The 21,261-nt window shown below is 40.3% G+C and overlaps 1 protein-coding gene across 2 annotated transcripts in view; it reads right to left on the bottom strand.

Annotated features, from left to right (window-relative positions):
- Positions 1-13,570, bottom strand: part of cibar1 (CBY1 interacting BAR domain containing 1) — a 25,503-nt gene extending 11,933 nt beyond the window's left edge. Inside the window, exons 1-9 of one of the 2 annotated variants that reach the window (XM_046843871.1) lie at positions 13,372-13,570; positions 12,765-12,999; positions 11,772-11,840; positions 10,083-10,184; positions 8,794-8,799; positions 8,547-8,651; positions 7,218-7,331; positions 5,516-5,635; positions 4,691-4,841 (exon numbers count right to left, since the gene is read on the bottom strand). In XM_046843871.1, coding sequence (XP_046699827.1) covers positions 4,710-4,841; positions 5,516-5,635; positions 7,218-7,331; positions 8,547-8,651; positions 8,794-8,799; positions 10,083-10,184; positions 11,772-11,840; positions 12,765-12,999; positions 13,372-13,403 — 915 coding nt within the window. In that variant the 5' untranslated portion in view covers positions 13,404-13,570 and the 3' untranslated portion in view covers positions 4,691-4,709. Of the gene's footprint in view, positions 1-4,405; positions 4,842-5,515; positions 5,636-7,217; positions 7,332-8,546; positions 8,652-8,793; positions 8,800-10,082; positions 10,185-11,771; positions 11,841-12,764; positions 13,000-13,371 lie in introns of those variants that run through there. The other variant, XM_046843870.1, reaches the window with a different exon arrangement.
- Between the last annotated feature and the right edge of the window lie 7,691 nt (positions 13,571-21,261).

A 21,261-nucleotide genomic window follows, 5' to 3' on the forward strand; every position in this document is an offset into this window, starting at 1 on the left:
GTTGTGTGTGTGTGTGTGGGGGATCGGTGTCTCGGGCCTCGAAAATCTTCAACGCTTTTGGAGCACAAAGACCCTTTATCAGACGTCCTGTGTTGACCGAGGCTGAGCGTCTATAGACGGTAATCCCAGAATGCGTAAACATAAATAGAGGCTGATGGCAAAAGAGCAGGGGTGGTGGTGGGGGGGTGTAGAACGAAGGAGGGGCAACATTGCGTTGTGCAATCAATGGGCTTGGCTAATTACCACAGGATTAAATAAAGGCTCCATGGCAACCTTTTTTTTTAACATTTTCCAAAACAAGACTCCCTTTCGATCCGTGACACGGGCGCTTCTCCTCGGCTGCCAACACGATTAGGCCGCTCTATTTATTCCTGAAGGCCCGTGTTTGGAGCTCTGAACTCGATGACGCTTCACATGCTCCCAGGAGAAAACAAAACACAAAAAAAGCTCTTGACACCGCTAATTTCAGGCGCGTAATGAACGCGCCGGGCACCGAACATTTCACGAGCGTCCTGTCCATCAAAAGATTAATGGAGTGGAAATGTTTGTTCCGGGTTTGAAAGCACGGAAAGTGAGCGTGGCTGCATGTGTGGTCGTTTGAAGTTGTTCTTTGGAGGAATCCTTTGGGATTTTCCCAATTAGAGACCTGTTATTAGCTCCGAGTGAAAGCAACAGGCAGTCAGAAGAAAGCCGGTGGATCCGTTTCCCATCGCAGTGGCGTTTAGCTCTGTTGTTGGGTTTAATCGGGGGCAGGTCCCTAAGGAAATGTCTGTGAGAACCTCTGTGTGTGTAAACACACTCAAACACACACACACACACTAAAAGAACGAGTCGTCTCAAAAAGGGATTCGTTCATTTCATGAGCGAAGCATGGCAAAATCTCCGTAGGTTGCGTACAGGAAACAGAATTGAATCGTTTACCTCTCGACTCTTGAATCTTTTATCACGTGACTCCTATATACGCTACGCAGTGCATTACACAGGAAACAGTATTCAGTCCTCTATTCCGAGTCGTTCGTCCTGTTGTCAAATGACTCCTATAGACTCTATAAAGGTGATTAAATGACTCAAAAAAAAGATTCATTCATTTTGATGAACAAGATTCAAAGAACCAAGTTACTAAAATGACCCGATCTTCCCCTCACTAAAACACAATACTTAATATATTATATTTTCCATAGCAACAACCAGTTCATAGTAATTTGCACGGTAAATGTAGGATCGTATACGTTTTCCGTAGGGACGGTTATTGAAGGAGTCTCCAGTGTCAGTGCTTTGTAAAGGGGAAAGTCTTCAGGATGGAGCACGTACAAAGCCGTAAAAACCCTCGGAATGCAGAAATGACTGCAACAGCTTTTTTTTTTTACCATAAATGGGTCACCTTGTTTTTACTGAGATGTAAAAGCAGAAACGGGGGAGAGACAAAGACGGAGTCTGTTAGCGAACAAACAAACTTTCCACTCGAAATAAACCCTGGCGGTGTTTCTCCCCAAAAAATACCAACAACAAAAAAATTACTCCGTGCACCACAAGTCGAAAGCTTCCGTTCCTTTGTCACTTTTGAAACCTTAAATCTCGCAAATTCGTTTTTTTCCCCCAAATTTAACGCTCCTTGCTCGTTCTGCTTCCTCTGTAAGAAATATTTTGCGTTCGAATGCGTCATACGTGTGATCATTTCTCCAGAGGTTCGGTGAGACTAAGACAAGCATGAGGAATCTGTGGCTTAGACAAACGTTGACACCGATGTCCCATGGAAGCTCCTGAATGTGTTTCAGTCTCACACACACTTGTGAGCTCCTGCTACGGAGGACACGAGGCCACACATTCAGGCGCCTGGTTTGTTAATGACCTCGAGGGCCTCTCTGTCAGATCGCGTCAGATAAGACGCTTACGCAACGCTCTTCGCTGTAGACGGAGTGCGACGGAGGACGATTTCGAAATCGTTAGGCGGAAAAAAAAAATCAGAAAAACCAGCGTTCGCGTGACAACAGGAGCACGAGAACAACTCCGGCTGATGTGGTCACGCTTTTTCATTTGACGAAGTTGCAGAAGTCTCGTCTGGGACGTTTGAGAGAGAAAAAAAAAAAGATAAAAACTCCATTCAGGAATATGATGCAATTTGCAGTTATTGTGACACAATAATAATAATAATGATAATTATAACAACTTGATCTCCTTTTTCTCTTTATACCCATTAGCCTCGCGGTGACTCACGCGGACACACCCTGCTCATGCATCCACTGTTCTTTGAAACCACAAAAACTGTTTCCCATTAAGGCTTGTGTAAAGATGAGTCAGAGGGCGAGGAAGGAATCCCTGCTTTGGACTTTATTGACCTGACTGAAAGCCTGAAAGTGAATGGACCAGACTCATTCACGCAGGTGCATCTCTCACAAAAGACCTTTAAAGTGCTAAAAAAACAGAATGGAATTTTTTTTTTTTTTTTACAGACGTCTGTGTCACTTTAACTATCTTAAAAAACCCAAACAAAAAAAAAAAAACAAACGCCATGCATTGTTTCGGTAACTCCTATTATAAGAGATGAAGATTATTGCATGTGATGATCTCATTCATTCGTAAAGCAGGTGGAACCTGATGGTATGAAGGTCATGGCATTGCCACGGTGTTTTTTTTTTTTTTGGAAAACATTATTACATTTATAATTTTTGTATTTATTGACACTAACTACAATCTGGCTCAAACTCAAGCAACCTGCACAATTGTATAGGATGATGTTGCAGATGTTTTCTTCTTGAACTAGGAGAAGCCCCCCCACCCCCACCCACCCAAACCCCCTGTTTCAGCACGGGTTCTGTGGAAGATCTTGTGCTATAGAGCTCTAAAACATCAACTGAAGACATTATGAACGCTGATTAAACCACAGGCCTCCTCACCTACATCACTACCTGCACTTTTCAAACTGGTTCCTCTCCATAATCTGGTAGAACAATCAGATTTAAAAAGTTGAACTTGTTTTTTTTTGTTTTTTTAAGAACAAATAGAAACTCAATCTCAAATGGGATGTTCAAAAAGAGGCACAAGCAACAAGGAACAGATACAGCGTGATGTGGATGTGGTAGTGGCGTTGAATGTAAACACAGATGATTCAAAAGGTTTTTTTGGTTCTTCCTGGAATTTTTTATTCCATGCAAATTTTTTATTATTTTATTCAATCTCTGGCCGTCTTTAGCGGTTCGTCTCGACCACTGACCACCTGTCTCAGACGTACATACTGCATCCGGTAAAGGCCTGATCGGCTGGGCGAGATGTTATGAGTCACTCAATCAATCTGCATCTCGCTCAGTCTCTCTCTCTCACACACACACACACACACACACACACCATCAATGACTCACGATATCAAAGCCTGGCCTCGCTTTGTCTCCATTTCCTTTCACTGAAATGAGGATTCGGGCATATATTTGAACATGTGACTTGGGAAGAGCTCGCAGCAGCTCTGTGTGCTGAACGTTGCGACGGCAATTGCACGTGATGTCTGCAGTGGCGTGTGTGTGTGTGTGTGTGTGTGTGTGTGTGAGTGAGTGTCAGAGGGAAGGGCAAGAGCTGATCCTCGTTTCACTCCACCTGACTCATGCATGACTGACACAAAAAACATAAAGAATGGTGACACAGAGCTCCGGGTGGGTCCAGGTTCTACTGTGTACACTGATACTATATATATATATATATATATATATATATATATATATATGTGTGTGTGTGTGTGTGTGTGTGTGTGTGTGTGTGTATATAGTACACAAAGCATGTATTTGAGTTAAAGTACTTAAGTATCCAAACTACTATAATTTATTATAACTATAATGTTCCTTCAATCATTTTTATCACAAGACTCATTACTTAATCATCTCAGTTCATGTGTAAAGACTCGAATGTGACTCTCAGCACACTGATCTATTAATAGAATGATATTAATGACTCACTGATTCATTTCTATTACAATGATCATGAGCCCAAAACTCAAAAAAAAAAAACGTGAACACGAGTGTTGTGGCGAGTTCGAGTCTGGAGTTTCTTCATCGTTTATTCCTCTCTAAATGTTCTGCTTGATGTTGAACTGATGCTGAACTGTACGTTGGTGATCAGTAGATGCACCGAGCGCCGATCAGAACACGTGTAAAACAGAGCGTGCGCTCGATCCTGATTGGTGAATCGGTCACCGCAGGATCTCGTGTCCCGATCGGACCGAAATCCTACGCAGTCTTCTGTCTCGAGGAAAGTGTTTCTGAACCCCTCATGTCTCCAGCACACTCTCCTCAGACCTCAGGTATCCACCGTCCCTCCAACTTCCACTCACGGGATGTTTTTTGTTTTTCACGCCATTCTCTATAAACTCGTTTTATACGGGAAAGTCATCAAAGTGTGAAATGAGTAAATCTAATAGGACTTAAGGATTGTCCTTTTATTCCGCTCTGCGCAAGAACCGACACCGTTACGTCATCGTTTAAAAATATCTGGAGTATATTCAAGTCACGTGAATGAATCATATCTGCTTTTTTAACACTGAGCAAAGAATGAAACACTGTTGGCACTAAAAAGAAAAAAAAAACAAAAAAAAAACACTGCACATGCTTTATATAAAACTTAAAAATTAGGCAATAATATCAGAGTTAATAACGACTTCTGGTCGATTAATACACAAGACGTTGAGAGATAAAAAAAAAAAAAGTACCATGGCACAAGCAGACGAATTATTTCTCGTCGTCTGTAACGTCTTCCAAATCGTCATCTTCGTCATCGTCCTCGTCGTCATCCTCCTCCTCCTCCTCATCCTCTTCTTCATCGTCTTCAACCTCTTTCCGCTGTCCTTTTGTCGCCTGGGACTGTTTCAGAAACCAACGATTTAGCGTTGCTGTGTAACTGTAGCAAGACTGACATTTTTGAACAATTTTGCTAAATGGCGAAGTATGGGAGAAATGCGGCGATCGGAACATGGAGCGGATTTCCGTGGAACGCCGTGGGACAATTTTTTTGCCGATTAATTCGCCATTGATAGTTGATTGCTGGAACTATCAGCCGTCGGCAAAAATACAAATAGTTTTTCCGGATTTTGGTCTGCCGACGTTACGAGAGCGGCCTCTAGAGGCGATTCACTGACGCTACGTGCTGAAACTGCGTGCTGCACGGAGAGCGCTGCATTTATTATATATAAATTATTAATGATAAAATTCGATTTATCTGGTCTTGTCTTCACTCCAATATCCTATAAACTCTTTCATAACCTGAACAACCAGCAAGCATGAACATTTGAGTTCATCAGGTAATAACTGATCATATGATAATCAAAAACAGATAACTACTTCAATACCTGTGTGCGGTCATGAAAATATAAAGGTATATCAGTGTAAAAGCTGTAACTATGCCGAATAGGGAAACAGGAAGCTTTCTAGCAAAAAACAACAAACATCGAGTGATTTATGAGAAGCAATCCGGTAATAAAGTAGGCGTGATCAACAACAAAGCAATAGAATTCGACGGAGACGTTTACGACGCTCACCTGCAAGGTCCCTGATTTACTCATGGACGCGCTGGTGTGATTTAAGGACGTTTTGGAGTTAGCACGGACGATCTCTATGCGGGACTGATAGTCAGAGGGATGCAGGGTGCTCCGGAAAACCTGACAAAAAAAAAACATTTGGATTATTTTTCTGTGAAAAGCTACAAAACTCATCTCATAATGATATAGAAGTAGGAGGAGAATTGATCAGCTTTAGTACGGAACAGTCATTAAAATATTTTTGTAAATACAAGAACAGTCTTATAAATCCACATACACTGGTGCGGAAAACAAAAAACATCCTGCAGGCGGGAGTATATACTGCTTTGTTGATGAGAATAGGAGGAGAATGAACACGACACTCTGCTGAGCAGATAAACATCTAAACATGCACAAGTAAAGCCACAAGAACCGTCACCTCTCCATCACCAGGGGCTCCATCACCCCTCTGTTGTAGGTGAGATCGTGGGACAGAGGAGATGTTGATCTCTTGATCTAAGTGATCTGGATGAGTTATGGGTTATTTAAAGCAGGCAGTGAAGTCAGGTACTGATGTAGGTGAGGAACTGAGGAGGCCTGGGGTGCAGTCAGCTCTATAGCAGGAGATCTTCCACTCCAACCCATGTAAAGAATCCTAGTCAGGTGAAGATTTAATGCTACCAAATCCATCCTGTGTGCCTTCAGATTTGGGAAAGAATCACCCCAGGCAGGTGTTTTCCGATACTTTAGCCTAAACAGCGTACGTACAGAACGGTGAATTAGAGAGCGCGTGACCTATTTTTTGTATCTTAGAAAAAAAAATGCGTTCCAATAAAGAGATAACCGCAGCTGGATGAGAAGTCGGGTGAAGATAGCGCTAAACAATACACGCCTCGCGTGATCTTCAAGATTGAGCAATCGCTGATTCGGGTTTTCTGCAGCCGTTGCGACACCGTCGACTGGTTTTTGACTCATGTTACAAAAATCCTCATACCGGAGCCATTATTCTTCGGTTCAGTTTCAGTGCCAAAAACAGCAGGACGAACTCGATCCCTGGCACAGAGATACCGTCGAACCGCCATTCGTCACCTGCCCGTACGATTGGTATGTGGTTTTTCAACATCGCGTTCCACCTTTAGTCTCCGGTTTGCTCTTATGATATTCTCCGCTCTTCCGATGAAGATGTTTCACTAGACATGTGTGCGCGTTCAGGAATTTAGTAAAGTCAGGTGAATCGATTCACATTCATCCCGACGGTGCTTCATAGGGTTTATAACAAATTATTAGAGATCTTCCACTCCGTTCCTGCATATAGCAGATCTTTTGTCTATGCACAGTAAATCTTTATGGAGCACAGAGCTTTGTGCATGTCTTATGCTGGAACATGGTCACGTGAAGGGACAATTTCGTGTCCGAACACAAGTGTGTGCCTCTGAATTTTTTTTTTTGAGTGAAAGGAGAATGTATGGCGTAAACATCTCGTGATACAGAGCGAGTTTTACGTGTACAGGGCAATCACAGTAGGTTATACCCCGCACGTGCACGTGTGTCGAGACTGAGGAGTCTTTGCCCTTCTGCTCTGATAAACGACACGACGGTTAAAAAAAACAGCCATAAGGAAGTTTAGTGTCATTAAGCCTCTGGACTTCTTGATATAAACGACAGGGCAAAAAGGTTCATCATAGTGTGGAGGTTGTTACATTCAATTACTGAGTTGTTTCACCTCTAAATCGGCTTCTTCATCCACGTTCTGGATGTGCTGATAGGCGGTGGTGTAGACCTCCAGCGCTTTGGCGTGAAATGCCATCTCGACCGTCACAAACTCCCCGAAGATTTTCTTGTGGGAAAAAAAAGATAAAATATAATGCAGCTGTGTTCTTATTATATCTGCGATTTACACAATTTGTTGATTTCTGAAGTGAAAATACATGAAGACCATCTTTTTTAAAATCTTATATATTTGGCGGAAAAAAATGTCAATCGAACGATTATAATAATAATAATAATAATAATAATAATAATAATAATTTTATTCTCTCTCCCTCTGGAGATCCTGAGGTACCAGTGATCCGTTTGCCTGTACCGCGGATCTGCCTGGATGGAGATCTTTTGGATCGGAAGCCGCTCCGTGCAGCTTTGAGAGCGGATTTGGACTGGAAATGAATAACGGCATTGGACATTTGGTGATGAGGACGGGTTGCCTTTTTTCGCAATCCATCTCCCCTCGTGCCAACGTTCTTTCCACCAAAAGCTACTCCTTAGATCTCCAAAACACCTGAGATGTTTACTTTATACATTGTGTTTCATTGTATTTTAGATGTTTTTTTCTTCTGTTCTTATAGAAATTAAAAAACTATTTCCAAAGACTCTACTGATCAGAAGAGCCCATGGTTGCCAGGTTTTTAAAAAAAGGGTCGCTTTTTCTTTATTCCGCTGATATAATTATTATTTAACTAGTTTTCACTTCAAAACCAACAAACATCATGCACTACGATGTCACGTTGGCTTTGCCTACATATACACTATACGGACAAAAGTTTGTGGACGCCTAATCCTTTTGGACTTCCCATTTCACATGGAGTTCACATTTTCTTTTATAATAATCTCAACATGAGGTGCTGTAGGTGATGTGAGAAGACCTGGCGTGGCTCTATAGCAGGCCAATCGAGATGTTCCACTCCAACTCATGTAAACCATGTCTGCTGGATTTGTGCATGGGGAATTTGTCATGATTTGCCAGATTCGGATCTTCTAGTTCAAGTGAAGGGAAAGTTTCATGCCTCGACCTCATGTTAAGAAGCACACAAGGCAGGAAAGGGTCATCGAAATACTTTTGTCCGTATAGTGGAATTTTTAGATCCCTAATTCAGTAAAGCTTCTAAAAATAAATACATTTATGAATTAAACGATCTCGTGTATTTCTGCATAGTGCATTTGATCAAATCTACAACAGGTCCAGTTCTCGCTAGACGTTCAGATCCTGCTGTAACAACTCGGGAAGTGATGCAACGCTTTTCACCCGACAGACAGAAAATTGTGCAATCGTGGTAACCTTGATATCTCGGATCTTCTGCCTTTCAAACAGGTCTATTGTCTCCTCGAGCTGGCGAGTCGTGCGCGTGGCGTCCATCGTGGCTCGCTGCAGCTCGCTCTCAGCCTGTCACGACACAACCGACAGTCACGATGCAGGAATAAACCGTTCACACGTGCGGTCTGTTCGCGGAAATCGGTTCCGGAACAGAGCTGTGATTCGGTAAATCTGTGATGCTCTATGTTCGTTTTTAAATGTGAAAACCCACCTGTGACTGTGAAAGAGAAAAAAAACGCTGTTAAGGAGAATAGAAGAATAAAACATTCACTAGTGTCTAAAAACCATCCACACTTTTTCGATCGTTTCCCAAAAATCGCTTATCTACGCCTCTTTTCACGCGCTTTTCGAAAAGCTACGTTCCCGTTGTGACGGACGGCGAAAGGCGGAGAGAAAAATAAACTAAAACGCATCGGTGTGGACGAAGGTTGCAAAGGGGTGGAAACTTTCCGGAAACTTTCCACGGGGACCTCATCTGGGGAATTTGGGAACTATTCCAAAATGGAAACGTACCAGGAATTTATGCAAATTTATTCGAAATTTGGGGGAAATTTAGACAAACTGTGCAGGATTCAAGAAATGATGTGTGTTATGTGATTGAGGGATGCGCAGTGCATGTAGGGGGTGTGGCCTCAGTGGCCCTGCAGTAAGAATGCAGTGTGCAGGAGAGAAATTCAATTGAAAAGGCCTTCAATCTGGGTGTTTTAACCAAAACTGTCCTGCGAGATTGTTTTTTTTCAACTACGTTTATGTTTCCTGTTAACCTCTGCGTTTGTGTTCATTCCCATGGGAAGTTTCCGTTCTTGAAAATTCCTGGAATGTTGCAACCCTAGTGCGGGTTAAAAATAAATGAATGAAGGAAACGAAGGCCTGCGGTATGCAGCGCTCGGGTCGACGACGCCGCTTCCCTCTCGAGGCTACGCGAGTTTCGCGGCAGCGAGAGAGAAGTAAAATGTCGAAATGTTGAAACTGGGGGGTTTCGATGGACGAGGCGTTTATGTAAAACGAAAGTGTTTGGGGCTGCACCGCTTCTTCAGCTCCTGCACGAAAAATGACCTCGAATGTGAGTAGTCTCATATGACATACGGCAGCAGACTACAGGGTTAAGGGCCTTACTCAGGGGCCCAGAAGTGGCAGCTGGGATTTGAAATCATGGTCAAAGTCCGATGCCTTAACCATATAGCTACCACCTCCCCAGTTCAGATTTATGCTAATGCAATTCCTATGTATCTCGAGAATATTTAAATTTATTACAATGACATTCAGTAGAAATTTGAATGCATTCATTAATATTCCAATTCATTTAAATTTAACCGATTTCTTCGCTGGAGAGGATCGAATGTTTTTCCACGCCTGCTTTACACTGTAGACTCTACACACTGCCTGTTTACTCCTAATGGACCTCCTCACCTTTGATGAGTGACACAAGTCTGAACCTGCAGCGTTTGTTCATGTGCACTGAGCGGGTTTAAAGAAGAAAGAAGCAGGAAGGAAGGATACAATGATCTGTCTGTCAGAGGGGTTCCTCTGTCTCGTTCTCTCCAGCTGTTGCATCTGCTTCGCCTCTCGATTCCTGGCACTCTGGGTAAGTTTCAGGTCCTCCTGCGAGTTCGAGGAAAACGTCAGGACTTTTTGCAGGCAAAGAAAAATGCAGAAAAGGGGAATAAAATCTTTTTAAAACAAAGAAAAGTGCTGAAAAGATAATATGCACTCTTCTTTTTTAATTTTTTTCTACGCTAGCCGCTTATCGAGCGATTGATTCACAAAACATACAGATAGTTTATGAGTAGGGGGCGGAGCTACCGGGGTGGCAATGATCTTTCTTAAGGAGGCAGTTGCCACCCCGGTAGCTCCGCCCCCTACTTGTGAACTATCTGTACATTTTGTGAAACAATTGCTCGATAACCAGCCATCTGAACTTCATATCTCAGGTCTGTCAAACTGGGTTTGATGCCGAACCTACAAGAACTTGCCGGGTGAAAAAAATGACATCAGATCACAAAACAAATTCAGCATCACCCAGGTGACTTGGAGCAGTGGATAATAATATTGGAGATGTAAGATTTTCACGAGTTGATCATGAGTAGTGGGCGTATCCACTGGGGTGGCAACTGCCACCTTAAGAACAAGCATTGCCACCCCATCTGCCACCCCAGCACTGGTATCTGAACGTAATAAATATAAAAGCCGAACGTCGATCCTCCTGGGCCCTTGAGCAACACTCAGAACCCTCGACAACTCGAACCAAAACCCTTTTCAGACATTGTTGAGGTTGAAGCTCGATAACCACTGGGTCATTGTCAGCTTCCTCCATGAAGAACCTCCAAGATGGGGCACCAGTAGTTGACAAGAAGACGTATGAAGAGAAGGATGACCAGTTACAAGAGGACGATTGATGGTATGTTGAGGTAAATCCGCTCACTAAGCGCAATACTCTGAAGGATCAATGCTTGTGGAGGAGCCGAGCAGTGAGGAACAATAGAAGGAACTGTTTTCTGAAGTAAAACGATGACGCACAACCTGTGCTGCTTCAGCTTCATTAATCTCTCTTTATCAAAACACAGAAGGCAGAATGAGGGAGCAGAAAAGTCGTCTCTGGTTTGTCTAAACGATGGAAAAAACGACTCGGACAGATCCCTCGTTCCAGAAGATATTCACAACGCCGTGCTGTGGGCCTCGGGAGAACGAAGATTAATCACCAGGGAATATCAGAACATCCAGGGTAGAGGTCTTCATGATGCATGTTTGAGAGTCATGAAGATGAGACTCTCACGTCGTATACACACACACACACACACACACACACACACACACATACAATATTGTCAAAGGTTTGTGGACCTGGCCGTAAGGTACATATGTGATTTTAAAAGAGTGGAGGTTATTATAACAGCAAATGAAGACTAGCTGTGGAATCAGATGTTTAAAAAGCACTAAGTTATGGTCAGGTGTCCACAAATTGTATATGGTTCATTACTTTCTATTAAAATCATTTCTTAATAATTTAATCCAAACCATCAGCTTTATTTCTTCACTGTATCACATGTGACCGTTAATTTCACTGAATTCCACCTGCTTCAATAAACAGAAGAACGTGTTTCATTACAGGAATAATGTAATGCTGCCCTCATGTGATCACTCTGAGTAAGAGACGAGGCGTCTGGTGTCTAGACGGAACCAGAAACATACCCTTTTCAGCTTCACAATCGAACCGTACGCTTTCAGAGGCTCCACCACTCGGGCATCGAGTCTTTCAACCTGAATAAAGAATAAATCAATCAATTAAATAATTTGACAGTGGAATTATTTTCTTTATCAATATGCAAATGAATGCATAATAATTTGCATCCTTATAATAAACAAAAATAATGATTATTATTAGATCACACTCTCACACTGTATCTGTTTCTTCTTTATATATATATATATATATATATATATATATATATATATATATTTATTCTCTTGTTATGTTTCACTGGGAAGAATAAAGTGATCTACCCATCAATCAATTAATTAATAAATTAATCAATTAACCAATCAGGTAAACTGTTTCTTTATGCATACATCTGGAAAAAATCTCCTCCCCCTCTCTCTTTCTCTCTCTCTCTCCACTCACCCATCCATCCCACCATCCCTGTGTCTATGGATTGACAAATGCATGCACATATCTATCCATGATTAAATGTTTATTCATTCATCCAACCATCTCTCCATCCACCCATATGGTAAGATGCATAGCAATGCTCTCCATCTATCCTGCATAATATTCATCCAACTCTGCTGCATGTATAGATGAAGAAATGCATCTATCTATCTATCTATCTATCTATCTATCTATCTATCTATCTATCTATCTATCTATCTATCTATCTATCTATCATCCATCCATCATTTCTTTAAAACAAAAAAAATATAATTACACCAAATTTTTATAAGACAGCAGAAACAATTGTAGGCGTATCTTAAAAACTCCTCGAATCAGAAATTCCAGATTCTCAGAAGGATCTTCTGCAATCACAGCTTTCGGGTTTTAACACATTTTCAAACCGTGATGTCAGACATCTCATTTCTTTACCTTGTTTCACTGCATTTGATCGATTTGTAGATCCATTACATGACACAGAGTTGAAAACAATTCAGGACTTCTATCAAGAGTTAATACAGATCTCATGAACCCACCTGGGCTTGTCTGTAGTCCTGAATCTTGGAGAGCTGATCAGCAAAATGCTTCAGTCCGTTTTTCAGATTGGGCGTCTCTACGTCTGCGTAGACACCGATCTCTCGGACCAGCAGGTCAGCCTTGTCTCTGAGCCGGGCCGTTTTACGTACATACCCTGCGAGAAGCTGGCACATCTCCCCAAAATGTTTCTCCACATGGCTGATGCTGTCATGGATCTGCTTGGTCTGGGTGTCTCTATATGGATACAAATATTTGAGCCACATGGTTTTGTTTACTGTGTTTACATATTTACTATATGGGCAAAAGTATGTGGACTCCTGGGCATAGGATTATGTTCTTTTTGAGGATCTCACTCCACATTTAGTCTCCATATGCTCCTATAATAAGCTCCACTCCTCTGGGAAGATGTTCCACTGGGTTTTTGGAGTGTGCTGGTGGAGAATTCGAAGAGAAGGAGAAGGAGGGTGTCCGAATACTTTTGGCCACACAGCGTTCATAAACATATTGAGACGTGTTATTTTGGTACACTTAGCCAGCTAGCTAACTTACAGGCTAACTAGCTAGCCTAGCAGTCTTTAGCCACCTAGCTAAACCAGCTCTGTTTACCTCGCTCGTGCGTCCGGTGTGCGACTCATCATGACGAGACTCCAAACTACAAATACTTTCAACACAAATACTTGGTTTTCTTCTTACTATATAACGCAGATTTTCTCTTCTTTCTTTTTTTCTTTCTCGAACTAGCTAACATTAGCTAAGCGCATATTCGAAAAAGGCGTGCGCTGTTTCCATGGAGCCGCGCGACCACTTCCGGGTAAACCGGATGTTTATATTATATTTATATATTTATTTTCTTCCCCAAATTGAGTTTTTTCATTTAAAATCGACTCATTATTTAAAATAATATAAAAAATATATATCTTATTAAACCGATTTTTTAAAATTTAAAATAGCTTATTTTTTAATAAAAACAATTTTAAAAATATTATTTTTAAAATATGAAATGGACTTTCTTTTATTTAAAATGGACTTTTAATTTTTAAAGTTTTTATTAAAGATGAACTCTTTTATTTTAAATTGTTTAGAAAAAAACTAATAGTTTTTTAAAACGTATTTAAAATGAACTCTTTTCCAAATTGACTTTTTAATTAAAAAATCGTCTCTTTTATTATTTCTTTTTTTTTTAACTAAAAACATACTTTATTTTTAATTGACTTTTTATTTAAAAATTATTTAAACATTTTTTTTTTACTTAAAATAGACAATTTTTTTCATGAATCCTTTTCTTTATTTAAAATTGACTTTTTTTCCTTTAATATTGACTTTTTTTCCCCAAATAGTCTGTTTCATTAACCTTAGACTCTTTTTGTATAAAAAAAAAATCACTTTTTTTGTATTAATTCACTTTTTTATTTAACGAATATAGATTTCTTATATTATATTATATAGATCTACAAGGACTAAAAGGGGACCAGAATACAGAATTTAACCTGAAAAAACATCCCTCAGTGTGTCTATTTATTATTGCCATCTCGATTTCAGACATTTCACTGAGCAATTTGTGGTCTAATTTATATTAGCCTGCTAATGTCCCCTGTCTGATCAGCTGCCAAAGCTGAGACCGAGCTGCTCAGGCTGGTGGACACCATGGTGTGCCATCTGGCAAGTTATTTTCTAGTTTGCTTTATCATTTTTTTTAAAACTGACCAATAAATATATTTGAGATTTCTGATTCTTGGCCTTCATGCCACAGTAGTATTTAAACACACATATCTTTCTGACATTGTTAACCACACCTGCATACACACCACAAACGTGTACACAATATATACTGAGTCTGTTTTGTGGCTCGGTTATACGTTTTTTCATCATTTTGTTCATCTTTTCTGCCACTTTTCCAGTCTTTTATGTAACGTCGCCAGAACACGTTGACATTAATGGGAATTCACTGTGACGCTCTGTTTCAAATGCATGAATGTCACCAGCTGCTCTGTCTGTCTCTGTGGAGGATGTCCAAAAACCTTAATTATCCTGCTTAATCATCCATGGAATTGAAACAGGGGAGATTCCTCTGCAGCAGATTGTGTCAAAAAACACAGCTTTCTGGAATCCCATCGATGGCAGGAATTTGCACAGACGATAAATACAGATTTATTTTCATAGCCGTTTAATAATAATAATAATAATAATAATAATAATAATAATAATAATAATGATGATGATGTTCATGTCCGGAGCATGTGCGAAACTGACGTTAAGAATGAAATACTAAAATGCATCATTTGAGTTGGCGACTTCAGCAAGGGGTTCAAGTCGAATGATAGGAATTGCTTGATTTTTGGGTGCAGCATAAAAAATAAAAAAAAGGAAAAAAAATAAAAAATATATATATATATATATATATATATATATATATATATATATATATATATATATATATATATAATAATGTTGGTGTGCTGTGGAATGAAACACCACTGGGTGGCAATCTGCCTCTTTCTTTGAGATCTATATCTTTGGATTTTCACTGAAGTAAATAAATAGTGAAAATCGCACATTATTGTGTGGTTGGTTTTGTATATAAATCAGAAATAAGAGATTTTATATAGAAATATTGCAGAAAGTCTTATAATAAAACATATGTAAAAAGAGTTATTAGTGTGCACTTCAAAAGGATAAAAATGTATTTTTTAAAGTCCTATACTTTCCATACATTTGCATATTGTATAATTCTATGACTATAGTGTACCACAGTGTGTATAATTTCCTCTTGCATTTTTCCTTCTCGCTGCTGCATTGTTTGTCTGGTGCATAAATTTATCCTGCGTCTTCCTGCAGTCTGAATTTCTTAAAGAACAGATGGTGTTATTACAAAAACACCAATTAGCAGGAAGCGGCGGCTCTTCGGAGCTCTGTGCTGCTGGTCCGCATGCGCCTTCGCTGTCAGATTTCGTCTCTCGCAGAACAGATCGGGAGTGACATATGTCAGCAGGTCCGGTGAGAGCTACCGAGGCCTGGGAGCATCTCCCCCCTCGCCTGCAGGTGAAAAACCTCATCAGTGTCGTAGCCCAGGAGGACCTCCGGACCATCTCCTGCTCGGAAGTGGCAGCTCAGCGATTTGGGTTCTGTCCTCAGGACTAAAAGGTTGTGAGTTTAAATCCCAAACCTGTCAACCACTGAAGGGGCCTTCAGCAAGGTTTCAGCTATTGTATTGTTCCTCCTGCACTCAGGCTAAAATACGTCTTACGAGAAAACAAAAGAAAACTTATTATCTTCCTCTTCTTCATAATAATACTATTATTTGAATCATTATACTGGTGTGTATTGAGCATCACTATTTACACTATATGGACATGTTTAAAGACCCTTTTTGAACATCCTGTTCCACATTTATTCTCCATTTCCTCTTGATAATGACCTCCGCTCTTCTCGAAAGATGTTCCGCTCGATTTTTTAAGTTTAGAGCTCTATAGAAGGAGATCTTCCACATCTTCCAACCCATGGAAAACAAATCTTCATGGAGCTGGCTTTGTGATGGAACAGATTTTGGGTCTCGTAATTCAATCGAAGGAAAGATTTAATACAAAGACTAAAGGTCGTGGACCTGCAAGTTTGTGGCTTGGAGAAGAAGCACATATGACTGGAAAAGTCGGGGTGTCCCAATACTTTTGTCCGTAGAGTGTATGGTTTCTCTCACAAACATCAATACAGTTAATAAATGAATAAATCTTTTCAGACAATAGATGTGTGTGTGTGCAATCTGAAGTCATCTACAGTCTACAGTGTGTGTGTGTGTGTGTGTGTGTGTGTGTGTGTGTGTGTGTGTGTGTGTGAGATGCTGGATGAGGTCCAGAACAGTCTTTCAGGGGAAGCAATAGATGTTGTGGGGTTAATGTGCATTAAAGATGTACTCAGATGGTTCTGTGTGTGTGTGTGTGTGTGTGTGTGTGTGTGTGTGTGTGTGTGTGTGTGTGTGTGTGGGTAATAGCTGCCTGGCAACGTTTCCCACTCGGAGATGCATTAAAAGGGTAACTACACCGACACGACACGGGGAACAGGCGGAGTGCAGTTACCGCGTTTAATAATAAATAATTAATTAACGATGAATAATTGAAGGAATCTGAAGGAAGGTCATGAGGTGGATGATACAAATAAACATCACGGTTTTAATCGGTTCATTCTTCATCGTCCATTGCAAATAGCTGAAGGCCTCGGTTTTATTTATATGGATTTATCATGGAACAGATCGGAGATTTCGACTTCATAATCAACCACAACACACTTCACTATATGGATAAAAATATTGGGACACCCAACTTTTCAACTCATCGGTGCTTCTTCTCCAATCCACAAAGTTGGGATGAAAATTTCTCTTCATTTGAACAAGGAGACGCAAAATGTTCCAGCATGACAGCACGCTCAGCTCCATAAAGATCATTAATGAAAAGATTATAGAATAATGTCCTATTTATTAATAAAAAAATAAAAAAGTACTGTTCATTAATAATGTTTGTTAATAAAAAACACAATAAAATGTATTATTTGTTAATAAAAAATAAATAATTACAAAAATACTGACTGTAATTGAAAATAATTAAAAAATACTGTACATTAATAAACAATCCAAAATACAATTTCTTGAAAATACTCATTAAATATGTACTTTTTTAAATGATCAATACTGTTACGGTGGCGTTGTGGATTATTTGGCTGAAATGCCCAATTTTGTACATTTTTTATTTCAGTACACAAATATAAAAACCTCTTAATATTAATAATAACAATAAATACATTAATTAATAAAAAAAAAAAAAAAAAATTTGAGATGGCTGAGCTGATGGACCATCCACTGCTGCATGTTAGGGAGGGGGCGTGCATCTGTGTGTGTGTGTGTGTGTGTGTGTGTGTGTGTGTGTGTGTGTGTGTAAGTAGCAATGTGGGTGTAAAATTGCTAAAGGAACGTGTTTTATTTATTTACTTTCTTAAATTGAAGCTGTAATTTCTCCAACGTTTCACCATCACTTTGCAAGAGCTGTCCCTATGTCATCAATATGCAAAGAAGCCAAAAAAAAAAAAAAACGACCCCTCCAGGATCCCTGAAGTGCATTCATTAGAAACTGTTAGCATAATTGATTCCCAGGCCTGCAGTCAAAAAAAAAAAAGGCTTATTTTATGAGTTGCTCAAATCATATGAGAATGCACCGGGAGGTCACTAATAAAACAGAATAAATCACTGAGTAGCTCCATTGGCCTGATGCATGGCGTTTTTTCCCCTGAGACACACACACACACACACACACACTGCACACTCTCTCCCACATCAATATTCTGACGTGTGTCGTAATGCAACAGCAAAAAAATTGCAACCTCGGATCTTTACATAGCAAGTTCACTTTTTTCCTCACTTCCTGTATTTCCATATTAGGTTTCGTTTCTTTGTTTTGTTTTGTTAGTCTTTTTTTCCTAATTATTAATGTGATAATTATATAAATATCAGACCAAAGTAATCAGATTACAGCATTTAAGACAACAGTATAATGAAGGACATATAAACTCTCCACCGATTGGACAATTGTTTTATGATTTCCCACAGAAACATTGACATAATATGGGTGAAGATTTAATACCTGGGTACACGATTCTGTGCTTTCTGAGCATCCAGATTCCACTTTCAGTCCCCATTTGCTCGTAATCTTCTGAGAAGATGTTCCACTAGGGCCAGGTAGTAAAATCAGGAACTGATGAAGGGGACGTGAGGAGGCCTGGGATACTTTTGGGATTTCAATTCATTTCAGTGGGGTTAAAGCTCTATAGCAGGGCACTGAAGATCTTCCACCCCATGCCATATCTTCATATCTTCATGGAGATAACTATAGGAGCATTTTCAAGCTGGAATCAGTTTGGATCTCCTAATTCAAACAACTGAGAGATGAACCACAAACCCCTGGGCAAGGTAGGTGTCCTAATACTTTTGCCCATATAGTGGACAAAAAAGCAGTTGAATATAAGGGGGTTTGCTCCCGGCTTCAGAAGGGGTGATGCTGGGATTTAAACTCATGACCTTCTGATTTCAGACACAGCTACAGTCCCATTGGCCTTCGTATATTCCATAATTAGGCAATATTGTCAAATTTTTTTGCATTTATTCCCCCAAAAAAGATACAGCAGACAATATAAAGTGCACGTAGTCCACGTCTCTTTCCGTCCCGTCTCCCCCCATCGACCCCTTAGATGTCTCCCTAACCCTGAGGTTGTCATGAAATAATTAATCAAGGCTGCTGTAGAGTCTGAAAGCACTTTGAAAAAAATAAAAATCTATATCCATCTACTCCACGCTCATTAAATAGCCATTATATTTAAGAACACATGTTTAACTTGTTCACGAGCGCTTTCTTAATGCGAGGCTCTCAGAGAACCTCGTAAAAAAGAAACAACAAAAAAACTAATCCAGATGTTAGAGCAGGGTGCGGTCGATTTTCTTACTAAAAGCGTACTGGGATTAGATTTGGTCTGCGTCTTGAATAAAGCGTGTGTGTGTGTGTGACGTGACGTGTGTATCCTCGTCACTCGTTATAATCGATCCTGCAGTATAGAAATACAAATCGTGCAGATGTGTGTGTTTTTTTGGGGGGGGGGTGTTGTGGCCTCTGAGAGCAAGTGCAAGAAGGTGTATATGTGTGTGGAGGAAGAGTGGATAATAAGAAGGGGGCAGGAGGAGGGAGGGAGGGGGGTGCGGTTGTCCTACTGAAGCCCATCCTTTATTTTCTAATTAATCCTCCAGTTTCTTCGCAGGCCGGAGAGGGAAATTCATGATGTATTGCTGCTTCGCAGAATAAAAACGGATCCATCAACCTCCACCAGCCATAACCCAGATGGCCAGAAAATTGGCTTTGCGTAGAGCCGTGGATTCAGGCATGAATATTAATAGAAGACAGATGTAAACGCATATTAATGCCCCCCCCCCCCACCTTTTTTTTGCTTTTAGCTCTGCCTGGAAATTAGAATGCAGCCACTTAGGAGAAACCATTCACCTCTAACAAGACGACAACTTATTGCCTTTTGTGTGTGTCCATGTGTGTGTGTGTGTGTCACCTTCGCAGCATCTCACAGGTTCTACACTCACAAGGACGAATGTAAAAATCACCCGGCATCGCCCGAAAAGCAGATGTGGAGAACATCGTTTTTGGCTTCTGCATCACAGATTTGTATTTCGTATTTGAATCACGCTTTCGCGTTTCCGAACCCTGCATGCCTGCAGTTAATTAACCAACTCAACACGTGTGAAATTGCTGCGAGGCACCCAGGTTCCTCAAGTGATCGACTCCGGAAACAAAAGGGTGCAATATTACATAGAATGAACTAATCCATGTTCATGAAGAACAAAAAAACATACACGTACACCCCAGTTTGTTTGTAGACACTGACACTGTTATACGCTGCTCCACAAGGTGGCGCTTCAGTTCTTTTTCCGGGGGGAAAAGCTCATGCTTTACCGCAGGAGGGTTTTCTGGTGCAGTTTGGATCGCTCTTGTGAGCGCCATATGTTTCAATTTGGTTTTTACGGCACGGGATTATCCTAGCGATTAGGATTGATTCATTTCGATTTTTCAGTTGTATTTTTTTAATAGTCCTGTGACAAATATGGGTTTCAAACAAATACAGTTTGGTTGCGATGTAAAGATCGGATCGTTTGAGTGACTTGGTTCTTTGAATCTCTATGGGAGTCACGTGATTAAAAAAACAACTGACTCGGACTAGAAGAGTCGAGACATGAACGACATGTTTCCTGTACAGAGATTTTGCAACGATTTTGCTTCTTTAAGAAGACTCGTTCTTTTGAGTCACATTAAAGAGTTGTTCAAAATGAACGAATCGTTCATAAATGACTCATCACTATTTGACTGTAATCTTAAATTCTATTGTGTGTGTGTCTTGTGTCTAAGCATTCAGTCGTAATCCTGGTCCATACCGTACGAGTCTTTGGCCAGGTTTCAACTAGGAGACCCAAACCTGTTCCAGCTCCATGAAAATATGCTGTAATGGGTTGGAGTGGAAGATCTCCTTCTATAGAGCTCTGAACCTCAACCCTATTGGGATAAATGTCAACACTGACTGCACTCCAGCCCTCCTCAGCTCCTCACCTTCAAATCTCACAAAATCTAGTGAAACATCAGAAGAATGGAGCTTATATTATTATATAAGAGCAAATGGATTAAATGTGGAATGAGATGCTCAAAAAGAAAACATTTGTTTAGTGCATCGTAGTGTTATAAGGTCGAGATCAGAGCTCTATCAGACCTTCCACAACTTCCAACCCATTGAAAGCATATCTTCATGGAGCTGGATTTGTGCACAGGAGCATTGGCATTGCTCGATCAGGGATTGGGTTCAAGTGAAGAATTTATTTGTGAATAGTAATATCCTAAAAGAATAAAATCCCAGGTCACTTTGGATTAAAAAGTATCTGACACTCACTGAAATTGAGGAATGTCTGTGTCG

This window comes from Silurus meridionalis, chromosome 29, assembly GCF_014805685.1.
Source record: "Silurus meridionalis isolate SWU-2019-XX chromosome 29, ASM1480568v1, whole genome shotgun sequence".
NCBI lineage: Eukaryota > Metazoa > Chordata > Actinopteri > Siluriformes > Siluridae > Silurus > Silurus meridionalis.